Source organism: Elgaria multicarinata, chromosome 18, assembly GCF_023053635.1.
Source record: "Elgaria multicarinata webbii isolate HBS135686 ecotype San Diego chromosome 18, rElgMul1.1.pri, whole genome shotgun sequence".
NCBI classification, from domain to species: Eukaryota; Metazoa; Chordata; class Lepidosauria; order Squamata; family Anguidae; genus Elgaria; species Elgaria multicarinata.
This window is the reverse complement of record NC_086188.1, coordinates 17549582-17564501: the sequence shown is the minus strand read 5'-3', so window position 1 is coordinate 17564501 and position 14920 is coordinate 17549582. Positions and strand designations below refer to the sequence as shown.

The window sequence follows — 14920 nt, the reverse complement described above, 5'->3', positions numbered from 1 at the left end:
AGTGAAAATTAGTAGATAATAAATAGAAGATCCTCTTTTCGTTTTGTTTTAAAGGCAGGGGTGACTTATGAAGGCTGGGGAGGGGAGGTGTTGGGCAACGCCCCCCTCCCCACGTGCCTCAGATGTTGCTGCTCCTGTAGGAAGGAAAAGGTCACTGGATCATGCCAAGTCAGTAGAGTTAATTCATTTTTATTTGGTTACTGTTCAACAAGTTCAGTACTTTCCAGGTGGAGCGTGAACGACTCCGGTTGATTCTTCCCCTCACCTGCAATAATAGAAAGGCGATGAAGGCAAATTCTATTCTGTCATAATGCCTGAAGACCTCATTTATGCTAACAAGCTTCCGCTTGCGAATTTAACGTTACAATATTTCTTGACGGGATCCTGGGGAATTCGGGCGAGGCTCGTTTCCGTGGTGGCTGAAGACATCTTTCCACAACCACCGTTAAAACAAAGGGCTAGTGGTTGAAAAAAATGCACACTTTACAATAAAAAAGTAGAAACTGATTTGATTTCCTCTTTTTTTCTTCTTTTTTTTTACGAATATAAAGTTTCTTGTAAATATGTACAATCCTTTGAGCTATTCTATAGCAGGAAGCATTTCACAAACAAGACACAAGATATACACTCTCAGGACTCGACAAGCCGAGTTTTCAGGTCATGAGGGACTTTTCCATGAGTTGCAAAGACCTTAAATACCTTTCAGGACACCCAAACCCAGAGGCAGAAATCTCAGCATGTTTCCTGACAAACCATCTGATATAAAATAGCCCGATATGCAATAGACCAGACCCTGTTATCCACAAAAACCCTCCAGAAGGGCACTGATGAAGCAAAAGAGATTTAGGCACCTCTCCAGTAGGGCAGCACCAGCTGGCAAAAGGGACAAGCAGAAGAGAAGGGTGGCGTTGCTCTTGCCAGCTTGGAGAGAGAAAAATTGGCAGCTAAAGCAAATCGAACGGCCAAAGCCTAACTTGGAAAGTTTTTTTTTTAACCTGCGTGTTCAGCAGCACCCAGGAGTGAGAAGCGATAGAAGGCTTGCGGCTGGAGGCAAAAAGTGATGGAGGAGCGTTTGGAATTTGCCAAAGCTGTTTTAATTGCCTGTCTCTAGTGCCTAAGAGGGGTGTACAAAAAGTTACAGACCACACCACAACGTTTCTCTTGATTTCTTTTCTTTTTTGGCATGGGGAAGGTTTTCCTACTCCCGACTCTTACTTGTAAGGGGTTATTCGGACTGGCCGAGTGCCGCTGGCACGACAGCGACAAGGAGGCATCTCCTTAGCTTGGCCGTGCTGCAGCACAGTGGCACGTTTTGCCACAGGGTCCTGTCTAATGCTGGCTGGCGATGGAAATGGGCGTCGGGCCTCGAGAAGTTCTGTGGCCGTGGAATCAAGAACCATAGCTCGTTCTCCTTCAGTGCCAGTTTTCCCCAGTAAACAATGATGGTTATTGTTGCAGCATTATCTATAAAGGCTTCAGTTTAGTTAACACGGGAGGTACAAGATACAATATCGAGCAAAGCAACTGAAAAGGAGACCACAGCCGGGATGACGGTGGTGCCATGAGCATGCAAGGAACTGCCATGCAGAAAACCTGGGCGGGGCGAGGGGAGGGGCTACACCTCCGGACCGCTTGAGGGCAGAGGGAGAGAGGAGTGGATCGTGACCACATTCCGCGTGATCAAGGGATGTTTGGGGATAGTTTAAACAGGACATTCCCTTCCCCGTAACCCGGCTGACCACAGAGCTGCGCTTACAGCTATTTTTTTTTTTTTTAAAAAAATTGTCTTCTTCGTTTTTGGAATATTAAATCCCAAAAGGTTTTGGAAGCAGATGGACTGATTTGATCAGGGTTTATCTAAAGCTCTGCAGCTAGAAGCTGATGGATGCTGGGTACCGAGACACAGTCGCCGCGACCTCTGCTGGTGACAAGGGCCTTTCCAGCATCTTTTCCCCAAATGCTGATAGCCACACTTTTCAGACTTGGGTTAGATTCCCCATCTGACTTCATCAATGGGGCTGGTAAAAGGCTAAAAGCGAAGTATAAAAAGTTCATGAACTGCTTTGAAAGAGCAACGGTAGTACAAAGTGCCCGAAAAGGGATTTTGGGGGGGGGGAGGCGAGAGAGAGAGAGAGAGAGAGAGAAGAGAAGAGAAGAGAAGAGAATAAACCCAACTGCAGGAAGCTGTAGGAAAATAAACTGAGATGCAAAAACCATCCTCGCAAGCAACTTGAGTCCTGGTGGATTGGATCGTGTTGCCAGAAACATTCCGGGCCCAGTGCTATGGGTCGGGTTGCTGGGCAGCTACGAAGCGTGTGCGCCTCCTCAGTACATTTCCTGGGTTCTTCCTGCAGTTCAAGGTCAAGGGGAGGCTTGTGTAGCTTATACCGAAGACTGGTCCCAGACCTGTTATGGAAAGAAAAAGGACGCGAGCTTTAGGAGATGCCTAGAATAACAAGCATCGTTTTCAGCAGTGCTGGACTGAGATTTGCAACCTGTTCCAGTGGTGCAAGGAGGTGACTATTTTCAAAACGCTGAGCTCCACGGGACGTGCAAAAGGCTCCCCGGCGAGCTAGCGCACGGAGCTCCCTGGAAACGGGGCCCACGGAAGAGATTTTTCCGGCAGGGAGGGCAACATCGCCCACTTTGCGATTTCCTATCCAAGGTGACTTTACCCAGTGACAGAGCGGTTGTTTCTCTCCCCTGGAAACAGCGCAGGGTGGTTCGCCCGCCCCTTCCTTACGGCTTACCTTGTTGACTTGGGAGAGGGGAGTCCGCGCGCCCCCCACTTGCATCCGTCCCCTGCTGCTCTCCTCGAACAGCCTCCCAGGCGACCTTTCCCTGCGGGTGCTCAGGACCCGGCCGGGAGATTTCTCCCTCTCCAGCGGACGCCCAGGAGACTTGTCCCTGCGGAGTTCCGTCCTTCCCTCTCGGTAGCGGTGGGGTGTGCTTGGCTCCCGAGGGTGGCTCGGACCTTCCGGAGGCCCAGGGCTGGACGCAACCCGCTTGGTTATGTGCTCGTTATAGGTCGGGGGACCTCTCTTGTTTGGGCTGCTGTCATTCAAAAACAATGGACGCGGACAGCTGAGTGACAAAAACCTTAAAGTTACATGTTTATTTACAACAACACAACTCCCCTCCCCCCCCCACCTTGCTCTGCAAAGCCTGGCAGAATAAATGGCAGCCCTCTCAAGGAAGTTACTCGTCCCCTTCCTGGTGCCCGCCAAATGTGTTGGGCTGCAACGCCCCTCGTCCCCGCTGCCTCAACTTTTTCAACGGCTCAAGCCTAGGTAGCCTGACTTCCACCCTTTGCACTCCACTGAAACAGCCTTCGATGAAATTATAAAGCCAAACAAACAAAACACGAAGTCGCTGCAGGTCTCTCTACTTTGACCCGTCCGCTGCTTTTAACACCGCTGATCTCGGTCGCGTTCTTCCGCTTGGCATCCTCCACATCTCAGGGTTTCTGCAACTGTTCTTAGGTGGTTCTCTGTGTACCCACTGAATGCAACCTCCTCCAGGGTTTTCCTTGCCTTTCTGTTAGGGTTCCGCAGGGCTCTATTCAGGATCTCCTACTATCTTATAAACGCCAGGTGATCTTATTCATTCTCATAACTTCCGGTATTACTTTTATGGTGATGGCATCCAGCTCTACCTCCCCATACCACAGCAGCTTCTTCCTGATGGTCCTTCCTTGCTGTCTCATCACTGTCTTAACATCTTAACAACTCCATGTTTGAACTGATGACCTTTCCTCTTAAGCCTTCCTCTCATCAGCAACTCCCTTTGGCCAAGCACCCCCCCCCACACACACACACTCTGCAGAGCGCTAAGGGGGCCGTGGCGTCATCTTTTTGTGAACCGCCCGGAGAGCTCCGGCTATTGGGCAGTATAAAAATGTAATAAATAAATAAATCTTTTATTCCTTCCTCTCCTTTGCTCCCTATATCCAATCTGTCATCAAGCCCTGTACAACCCTGTAAACATCCATTCCTTCTGCTACATTACCTCAGCTAAAACTTGGGTCCATGCTCTGAGCATCCCTTGCCTTGACTGGAAACAAAGTCCTGCACTCTGGGAGGATCGAGAAGAGATCCTGGCCCTCCTCTGTGTGACAACCTTTTAAGTATTTGAAGAGTGCTCTCATGTCTCCCCTCAATCTTCTCTTCTCCAGGCTAAACATGCCCAGTTCTTTCAGTCTCTCTTCACAGGGCTTTGTTTCCAGGATGATCAGGGGTCTGGAAACAAAGCCCTATGAAGAGAGACTGAAAGAACTGGGCATGTTTTGCCTGGAGAAGAGAAGATTGAGGGGAGACATGAGAGCACTCTTCAAATACTTAAAAGGTTGTCACACAGAGGAGGGCCAGGATCTCTTCTCGATCCTCCCAGAGTGCAGGACACGGAATAACGGGATCAAGTTAAAGGAAGCCAGATTCCAGCTGGACATCAGGAAAAACTTCCTGACTGTTAGAGCAGTGCAACAATGGAATCAGCTAACTAGAGAGGTTGTGGACTCTCTCACACTAGATGCCTTCAAGAGGCAGCTGGACAGCCATCTGTGAAGTATGCTGTAGGGTGGATTCCGGCATTGAGCAGAGGGTTGGACTCGACGGCCTTATAGGCCCCTTCCAACTCTACTTCTCTATGATTCTATGACTACTGCTGCCTTATTTTGAAGGGCCTCCCCTGATCACGCATCAGTCGCAGTTGTCCCATAATTCTTCTTCTTCAAAAAAAGCACACACAAAAAACACCACTTGCCTCTCCCATCATTCTGTCCGTATGACTCTCCGTTCTGGTCTGCCAACTGTTTCCACATCCAATAAGAGATTCCTGGTCTTTGCTCAGCCATGACCCATTCTAATCAAAGCGCTACTTAACTATACGGAACTGCAAATGCTCCTGTCCTTGCCTGGTTACTGTGCTCCTGCCATTCCACCAGTTGCCAAATTTCAGAGCCCCCTGGGACTCTGCCTGCCTTCCCCCCGCCCTCCATGTACCCTGTCGGGGCTGTGTCAATAACCCTGCTTCCTACCTGCGTGTGGAGGATCCTCGGTGATGTTCATTGTTCGATTCTTTCACCAAATTCCCCTTGCAGCAAATGACTCTTAGCTTGTCCTGGTAGGAAGAGGCCAGGTAAATGGCTCCCGACGAAATCGCTGGCCCCAGGTAGCGAGGGCTGGGGATATCCAGGTGAGCTCGAGCTGGAGTGCTGGGTGGGAGGAGGGGGGGGAAGCGCGTGTTTAGAGCGGGGCGGCAGCCCTTGCAGCGAGGCCCAGGAGCAAGGCGGGCCTCCACAATTGCGGAAGGCGAGTGCTGAGCCCACTTACCCGAGGGAGGCACGGGCTTGAATCTCAATCACTTCCAGGGAGTTGAAGTGGGTCACAAAGAGGTACGGCTCCCTGTAGGCTACGACAGGGCCGGGAACAAAGAGGCAACGTTAGCAGGAACTAGGTAGCGAACACGCAAGAGGGGGAGGAGGGAGCAGGAGGGCTTCCAAAGGCCGTTCTGGACCCTTGGGGAGTGCCCCTCCCCTTGAAGCAAGGAGGGAGGTCCAAACGTGAGACTGACTCCTCTGAGGGACCCCTTGCTCTCCTGGACAGGAAGACCAAACACGGCGAGGTAAGCAAACAGAGGAACTCTCAAGAAAGGGAGTGGACAGGACAGCAGGAATTCCCCAGGGGTCCAATCTATCCCCCTCCACCATGGATGCAGCAAAGACAGGAGCCTGAAAACAAAATGGCCCCATGCAGAAACCAGTGGTGGGAAAGATGGCCATCGGAAGCCACCAAGGACAGGAATTTACTGCAAGACTATGGGATTAAAGGACATGTCCAGGGGGTATTCGTAAGTTTGTCAATTTAGATGTATTCAGACAACCACAACCACACCCGGTGCCATTTCAAGCTGATAACCCAGCCTTAAGGAAAGACCCAGCTAGAGGGACAAAGCAGACTGGAATAGACCCCCAACCCTAGCTAGGATGTGTCAGGAGGGGAACAGACACCCCTTTAAGGGAAGGATGCCATTGAGAAAACTAGAGGGCTGAGCTCTGTCTAGGCCCTGCTTTTCTGCTACTCGTTAGGGCTGGTGTGCGGGGACTGAATCTCCAACTCTTTTGAGGAAACTGTCTAGAGCATCCCTACCAACCTGGTGCCCTCCAAATGGGTTGGATGAAAACTCCCTGCTCAGCACAGCACATAATTTAACTCTGGAATTTACTACCACGAGATGTGGTGATGGCCACCAAGTTGGATGGCTTTAAAAGGGGACTGGACAAATTCCTGGAGAAGGCCATCAATGGCTACTAGTCCTGATGGCTATATGCTACCCTCCAGTGTCAGAGCCAGTAAGGCTGTATACACCAGTTGCTGGGGAACATGGGTGAGAGGATGCTGTTGCACTTATGTCCTGCTTGGGGTCCCCTGGTCCACAGCTGGTTGGCCACTGTGTGAACAGAGTGCTGGACTAGACGGAACCTCGGTCTGATCCAGCAGGGCTCTTCTTGTGTTATTATGTAAATAAAGATATTATTATTAGGTCGTCCAACCCCTTTGGAGGGTACCAGGTGCGGGGAAGCTGCCCTGGCTACTGATCCAAGGAGAGGGGTTCTCGCAAAGGCATTAGACGGCCCTTTGGAAGCCAGAGTGGGGGACAAAGCTTTTCTGTAATCGTAACATTCACAATATGATTGCAGGATGTTTGGCAATTATACAGGTGCAATTCTATTTCGAATCCAATTTGGGTTCTCAAGCATCCCCTTTTCTCTCACTCACATCCTGACCAAAAAGTGACCATGCATAGTTACAGAGCCGCTGACTCTATGCCCAAACCCCTCAGATTCTCCACTGGAGACCCAGTGTCTACGTGCAAAGATGGATTATGCAAATCTAAGAAGCAAACTAGCTCTGCCCCAGAAATGTTCTTCCATTTGCTTTCAGGTAATCCAATGGTTGAGGGGTGTGTGTGTGTGTGTGTGTGTGTGTGTGTGTGTGTGTCACTTACACTGGGATTGAGTTCCACAAATTTATTAATTTGTGGAACTCAGCCCCAGTTTTAAAGGGGAGGGCCTTAGATCCTTGGTCAGCAACCAGTTTTACAGAGGATTGATTTGAGGAATCCAAAACGGACCGCTAGCAATACCACTGCCAACACTTCCTCCACATCCTTCTCTTTTCTCTGGGAAAGCAACTGAGTGTGGGGCTGGGGCTGGGCCCCACAGAGTCCCCTCAAGTTACAGGAAGCCAGAATCCGGAAATAGGTACTGACTGTTGGAGCAGTACGACAATGGAATCAGTTGCCTGGTGAGGTTGTGGGCTCTCCCACACTGGAGGCCTTCAAGAGGCAGCTGGACAGCCATCTGCCAGATATGCTGTAGGGTGGATTCCTGCATTGAGCAGGGGGTTGGACTCGATGGCCTTGTAGGCCCCTTCCAACTCTGCTATTCTATGATCCCTCTTCTAAAGTGCCCCACCTTTTTGTGCTTGTACTGCCAAATATTATTTATTTATACCGCCCAATAGCCGAAGCTCTCTGGGCGGTTCTCAAAAATTAAAACCATGAGGAACATGATAAACAACCAATTCGGTTGTTTTATTATGCTCTTCATGGTTTTAATTTTTGTGAACCACCCAGAGAGCTTCGGCTATTGGGTGGTATAGAAATGAAATAAATAAATAAATAAAATAAATAAATAATTAAAAACCCAAATATTGTATTGGTTCCAGACAAGCACATGTCAGCACTGGCTAGGACTGCCCTCATTATTGGCATGCTTGAAGTGTTTGTGTGCACACATGCACCATTCATTCATTTGCACATTCCAACCACATGGAAAAGCAGCAAACTACCCATGGGGGGGAGAGAGTGATCTTCCCCTTCCTGGGAAGTTCCCTGCTGTGTGGTGATAAAGGGAGCTTCTTTCTCACCATAAAGCAGAGAAAAAGACCTTTCCTTGCCTGAGGAGAATAGGCAAGGCCTGTAGTGGAGGGGTTGGTGGGCCAGATAGAGAACCCCTGTGGGCCGTATCTGGCCCACGGGCTGGAGGTTCCCCATGCCTGATTAGGATATTATGAGATTTCTAGTATTACCAAACTATCCCTCTCTCTAAAAGGGATCTTTCGTGGTTGAATGTTTATCACTTCAGAAGTAAAACAGAGCCACACTCCATACTTGGGGTATGTATTCCCTATATATGCAAAAGTTTATAATTTAGAGCAGGGTGGGGGGAAAGAACACAGACATCTCAGAAAGGCCCTAAACATTTGAGGCCCTTGTCTCTCCTAGGTTAGTAGAGGCAAAATGGAGACAGGTTGTTAGGAGTGTTGTGGGGTGGATCAGGAAAGACTTGGATCCCTTCCACTGCTTAAAATGGGAGAAAAATTGTTCAAATAAAATAATAATAATCTGCAACTGACAGGAAAACACTGCTCTTCCCTCCCTTCTGCTTTGCTTTTGCCAGTCTAGCAGGGCTTTTGATGAGGACAGTTCTTCAACCTATAGATATTGGTTGAATATTACAATACCATTAACTTCTCTTTCCTGATAGGTTTTGCTTAATGTTACCTGATTCTACAAAAGAACGTCTACAACTCCCAGCATTTCAAAACACTTGGAACGAGATGTGAGCACAGCAACAACACAAGGAAGAAGTATAATCCTTACCAAACGCTAAAGGCAGACGGCTCCATTTCAGGTCATCCGAGCGACTGCGTCTCCCGTAAGAGTCTACGAAGACGCCAAACTCTGCAGGGAAAGAGAAAAACCTGAGTTGTTATTCTCAAGAGAAGAGGAAATAGGGAGACTGCCGGGAGACCAGAGTCCGGTTATTCTTAGTGGTGGCAATCTCCTTTTGAAAGGCTTATAGCAGCAGCTAAAGATGTAGATTCATTATCAAAACTAAGCACAGGGCTGGGCATTGCCAGCACCTGATATAATAGGGGTAGGCAATTACTTGGGCCTGTGGGCACATTTTGGAAATTTTAGAAACTCTCCTGGGCACAACCATAAAACGGTGCCAATGGCTACAGTCACAAAGGACAAGTAACCCACCCAGAGGCATTCATGGGACACCAAGACGGCAGCAGCTAAAGGCTCCCACTTCGCTTTGAAGCAATCCCAGCTGCCAGTAGGGAAATATTTTAATTTTTTTTTAAAAAAAATACAAATTGGGAGGAGTAGGATGTTTCTGTGGGCACCACATGGCCTAACCCTGCCCTAGAAAAGCCCATCTACTGCTCTGGGCTCTGGAGAAATGGCAGCTATTGATTAAGACATGCAAGGTCTCAAGAGACACAGAGTATTTAGGGACTTTATGCCTTGCCTTTCCAATAAACAGTGCTCAAGGCAGCTTACAGAAATTAAGAGCAGCAATACAAACCTTACAAACACAAAAATAACGAACCACCTACAACACCCCAAGAGAAGACATCAAGCCAAAGAACAGAACCAGAGAATGAATATCACTGAGATGTAAAGAACACAAGAAACGGGCTGGGTATTGCCTTTCTAGGAGGAGGGCTTTCTCCGCTGTGGCACCCCGGTTGTGGAACGAGCTCCCCAGAGAGGTCCGCCTGGCGCCTACACTATACTGCTCTCGTCGCCAGCTGAAGACCTTTTTATTCGCTCAGTATTTTAACACTTAATTTTAACTTAAATTTAAATTTTACTGTTCTGACTCTGTATTTTAATCTTATAATCAACTTTGCTGTGTGGTTTTATCCTGGTTGCGCTTTTTATACTGTATTTCGTAATTGTGTTTTTAACCTGTTGGATGTTTTTTGTGGTTTTAATTTTTGTGAACCGCCCAGAGAGCTTCGGCTATTGGGCGGTATAAAAATGTAATAAATAAATAAATAAATAAATAAATAAAAGGTACTGACACCCTGTTCAGACGACACGCTAAGCCACGGTGGACAAGCATTTTGAGCAAAACATTGGGCCTGTTCAGAAGACACCGTAAACCCTGCTGCTGGTTAAGGCTTTTGGTTAAGCAGCAGGGTTTAAGGCGTCTTGTACGATGCGTTTTGCTAAACCTTGACTAACCACAGTCAGACCGTCTGCAGCAGGGTTAGCAGCTCTAACCGCGGCGTAAAGCGTTGCTTGTGGTTAGTGCTAACCCCAGAGAACCGCAGTTTCACTAACCACAGAGCCCTGAAGTGTCATCTGAACAGGCTCATTATGGCTTAGCATGTCATGTGAACCATTCCTAACCATGGTTTAAACACGCTCACTAACCCTTTGCCTGCAGAAGGGTTAGCGGCCTAACCATGGTTTAGCATGTCATCTGAACAGGCCCACTGTTGAAAGATGGCTCTCCTTAGGTTCCCTAAGCTGCTCTCATTCTAATTCTAGTAAGAAAGGGAACGTTCCATAGAGTCACCTGCGGCACGGGGAAAGTAGCATCTCTGCCAAGCCTGCTTTCTTCAAAGGTTTGAGGCTGCTTTAAGCCAGCAGGGAGGCTCACCGCCAGAAAGGAAGCAAGCTGCATGGCACAATTTGAACTCTCCCAGGAGGCCACGGAGGGCCCTGCTCAGATCATCTGCTCTCCTCCCAAGAGCGCTCGTTCAACAAGGCCTCACTAGTGCTCTCCCCAACACAGGGGAGCAGTACAGTAAGGATGGAGGCCATGGGAAGACCCATCACGCACAGCAGGTGCGCCCAAGTGTGTCCCCTCTCACCTCTCGGAACAGCAGAAGGCGGGAGAGTGCCTTAGGAGCAGCTGGCAGAAGATCTCAGGACCGTGGTATCTGCCCAGCCTCACTGACTGCTGGCACCAGGCCTGTACCCTCAGCAATTCTATACACTCACACACAGATCATGTTTTCCAAGCCCATCTCCATCTACGGTGCCCTCAAAAGATGAGGAGGGGCCTGAAACACACTGAATTAACCCTTCGATTGCTGTCATCATCCCAATAGCTGAGTGGACACAAGGAGTTTAATAGTACCCAGAATGAAAAGGAAAGGGGGTGGAATCTTTACTCAGAAGAAGTAAGTGTTCTGGCAAGAGCCTCTCTCCTTTTTTGAATCTTACCAGGACACTACTGAGTACTAAAATGCTACAGCACCACACGTGACATAGCTAAAATAAGATTCTCTGTGCCTTGTTGCCAAAACCACTCTTCCCCACCGCAGGGATCACGTGCAACAAGCTGTGCTTGTGAAGCCAAGAGCAACGCAGCTATGCGTTGGACTGCAATTCCCATCATTCCTAGCCAGCGTGGCAAGTTTGGGGAAGGTTTGTGCTTGACTTACCATGAAAGCAAAGCAGATATTCCTCCCTCTGCCCGGTAGGATTCACCTGGATGATATTGATTGGGAAACTGTTGGTGGATGATGCAAAAACAGCAGAAGCTAAGGAATGGTCATTCTTGTCCAGGAATTCTGAAAAAAAAGAGAGAAAAAGATCAAGGGGAAAGAACCTGAGATCAGCACACCTTTCGTTTTAGCACAAGCAGGCCGCTGCCCTGGAAAGTCTCACAGCCTGCTTTCTATAACCTGCTCTACCTTCCCGACCTCGACCCTCAGTATGGCAGATGAAAACACAGAGATTTCCCCCTTCCCCGCAGTTGCGTGTGTATGGAAATCAATTTATTGAAGGCAACCAAATACAGGTTTTAGCCAATTACATACACAAAAGTAATACAAAGAGTATAAAAGTGGGTCGTATGCAAAAGAATAGATAAAATGTTATGCAAGGACTGTGCATTGAGAAAATAATCCCACGCTGGCGATCTCTGACCCTCTCTGAAAACCATTGTTAGAACAAAAGAGCAGATTTTCACGGGCTCCCCTTCTTCCTTGCTTGGTGAGGCAGCAACCTCCAGCAACAACTAGGTAGGAGATCACCAAAGGCCCTCTTGCCAGGGCACCCCCAGACCCAAACAGGCACACTTTGCCTGAGTGAAATCATTGCCCCCCATCAGTACAGCACAGGGTAAAACACAATCCAGCCAGCCAACCTTGACCCAATGCCAATGTTTTGCAAGAGCCTAGAGGAGGTGGTGGTGGGGCTTCTCCGGCGCTTTTTCCAGATCTGAGGAATTAGCTGTCAGAACAGATCTTAGAATCATAGAATAGCAGAGTTGGAAGGGACCCAAAAGGCCATCGAGTCCAACCCCCTGATCAATGCAGGAATCTACCCTAAAGCATCCCTGACAGATGGTTGTCCAGCTGCCTCTTGAAGGCCTCTAGTGTGGGAGAGCCCACAACCTCCCGAGGTAACTGATTCCATTGTTGTACTGCTCTAACAGTCAGGAAGTTTTTCCTGATGTCCAGCTGGAATCTGGCTTACTGTAACTTGAGCCCATTATTCCGTGTCCTGCACGCTGGGAGGATCGAGAGGAGATCCTGGCCCTCCTCTGTGTGACAACCTTTTAAGTATTTGAAGAGTGCTCTCATGGCTCCCCTCAATCTTCTCTTCTCCAGGCCAAACATGCCCAGTTCTTTCAGTCTCTCTTCATAGGGCTTTGTTTCCAGACCCCTGATCATCCTGGTTGCCCTCCTCTGAACACGCTCCAGCTTGTGGAGCCGAGAACTGGACGCAATACTCTAGATGAGGCCTAACCAGGGATAGAAAGGAAGAGTCCATCTGCTGGACCTCAGTAAAAAAGCTCTACTACAGACCTTTGACTGAGTCCCACTGCTTCTCCCGCAAGTATGACCCCTTAAAAGCAGTCTTAGGACGCGATTCTTACCTTCGAGGGTATACTGTTTCATCTCAATTTCATAAAACTTGTTTGTTCCAATGATGATGCTGTAACTGGTGAAATGAATACAGCTGCAGGGCTCCGAGGTTTCGATCTCCTGCAAGAGCAAAACCAGAAAGCACAGGCATCTAGGTTTAGAGTAGCCAGAGTCTGCTTCCTTACACAACACCCTCAGCATGGGTAGGCGGTCCTAGCAACCTTCACGGCTGCAGTCACATAATGCAACACAGATCTGGGATGTCTAGGCTTGGAAATGTGGCAGCTGCCTTTATTTATTGCATTTCTATAACGCCCAATAGCCGAAGCTCTCTGGGTGGTTCACAAAAATTCAGACCATTCAAAGTATAAGACAACAGTATAAAACCATAATATAAAATACAATATAAAAGCACAACCAGGATAAAATTAGCAGCAGTACAGAAATACAAATTTAAAACAGCAAAGTTAAAATTTATTTATAGTTAAAATACTGGAAGAATTAAAAAGGTCTTCACCTGGCATGTAAAAGAATATAGTGCAGGTGCCAGGTGAACCTCCTTAGGGAGCTCATTCCACAGCCGGGGTGCCACAGCAAAGAAGGCCCTCCTCCTGGTGGCCACCTGCCTCACTTCCTTTGGCAGGGGCTCATGGAGAAGGACCCCTGAGAATGATCTTAGGGTCTGGGCAGGTACATATGGGAGGATGCGTTCCTTCAGATAGCTTTAAATGTTAATACCAGCACTTTGAATTGGGCCCTTTGCTGAAGGCTCACTCGATCTCACCTTTAGAAGCATGTGTCCCGGTAAAGATGGCTAGTTACTGCTACAGGGATGAGAAGGCATTTAAGGCCTTGCTCTTTAGGAAGTAGTAGTGATCCAACTTGTCAAGATTTCAGTATCTTTGTTGAATTATTGTGCCCAGGACAGACTGGTGTCACTGAGGTATTACAAATGGAGTTGTCTCACCCATTCTTTTGGTAACACATTCAGGCCCAGAAGGCCTCATATGTGCTTCTGTGAATTTTAAGACTATATTCTTATGTACTCTACATGAGGTGACCATTGCTGGCGTGGCCTGCTGGGCCTAACCAATGCCTTGCATAAATTGAACGCCCTCCTCTGAAGCTGGATATTCAAGGGAACATCAGCTGTGGGCGCTGACTATCACAGATGCTTATCTACTATTACTGGTGTTCAAACCCCTAATCAGTTTCTGAGGAATCCTTGGGGTTGCTAAAAGCACATGTGAAATCCAGCAACTGAAAACCAGAAGAGACGATCCTATACAGACTGGCTGATATAGGGTAGGGTATAGAGCTCCAGCTGTTTTGGACTTCCGCTCCCAGCCTTCCTGACCATTGGCCATGCTGGCAAAGGCTTCTGGGAGTTGAAGTCCAAAACAATTGGGAGATCTTGGGATTGTGGTGGAAAAGCTCAATGAAAATGTCCACCCAGTGTGCAGCCGCTGTAAGGAAGGCAAACTCCATGTTAGGCATTATAAGAAAAGGAATTGAGAATAAAACAGCCAGTATCATACTGCCTTCATACAAATCTATGGTGCGACCACACTTGGAATACTGTGTGCAGTTCTGGTCACCTAAAAAAGGATATTATAGAGCTGGAAAAAGTGCAGAAAAGGGAAACTAAAAGGATCAAGGGGCTGAAACATCTCTCCTATGAGGGAAGGTTACACCAACTGGGATTGTTTAACTTGGAAAAAAGGAGGCTAAGGGGAGACATGATAGAGGTGTACAAAATGATGCCTGGTGTGGAGAATGTGGATAGGGAGACATTTTTCTCCCTCTCTCAAAATACTGGAACCCAAGGAGGTCAAGCTGATTGGTGGGAGATCTAGGACAAATCATAGAATCACAGAATAGCAGAGTTGGAAGGGGCCTACAAGGCCATCGAGTCCAACCCCCTGCTCAATGCAGGAATCCACCCTAAAGCATCCCTGACAGATGGGTGTCCAGCTGCCTCTTGAAGGCCTCTAGGAAGTACTTCTTCACATAGTGCATAGTTAAATTATGGAACTCACTACCACAGGATGTAGTGATGGCCACCAATTTGGATGGCTTTAAAAGGGGGTTGAATAAATTCCTGGAGGCAAAGGCTATCAATGGTTACTAGCCCTGATGGTTGTGTGCTATCTCCAGTATTCAAGGCAGTAAGCCTGTGTGCACCAGTTGCTGGGGAACATGGGTGGGAGGGTGCTGTGTTGCACCATGTCCTG

General features: G+C 48.1%; 1 protein-coding gene across 1 annotated transcript in view; it reads right to left on the bottom strand.

The window, feature by feature from the left end:
* Positions 1 to 2160: 2160 nt before the first annotated feature.
* CIT (citron rho-interacting serine/threonine kinase) overlaps positions 2161 to 14920 on the bottom strand; it is a 136232-nt gene continuing 123472 nt past the window's right edge. The window contains exons 41-47 of the mRNA XM_063144223.1: positions 12698 to 12806; positions 11256 to 11384; positions 8665 to 8745; positions 5331 to 5409; positions 5036 to 5212; positions 2751 to 3054; positions 2161 to 2406 (exon numbers count right to left, since the gene is read on the bottom strand). Of these exons, the coding sequence (XP_063000293.1) occupies positions 2383 to 2406; positions 2751 to 3054; positions 5036 to 5212; positions 5331 to 5409; positions 8665 to 8745; positions 11256 to 11384; positions 12698 to 12806 (903 nt within the window). The 3' untranslated portion in view covers positions 2161 to 2382. The remainder of the gene's footprint in view (positions 2407 to 2750; positions 3055 to 5035; positions 5213 to 5330; positions 5410 to 8664; positions 8746 to 11255; positions 11385 to 12697; positions 12807 to 14920) is intronic.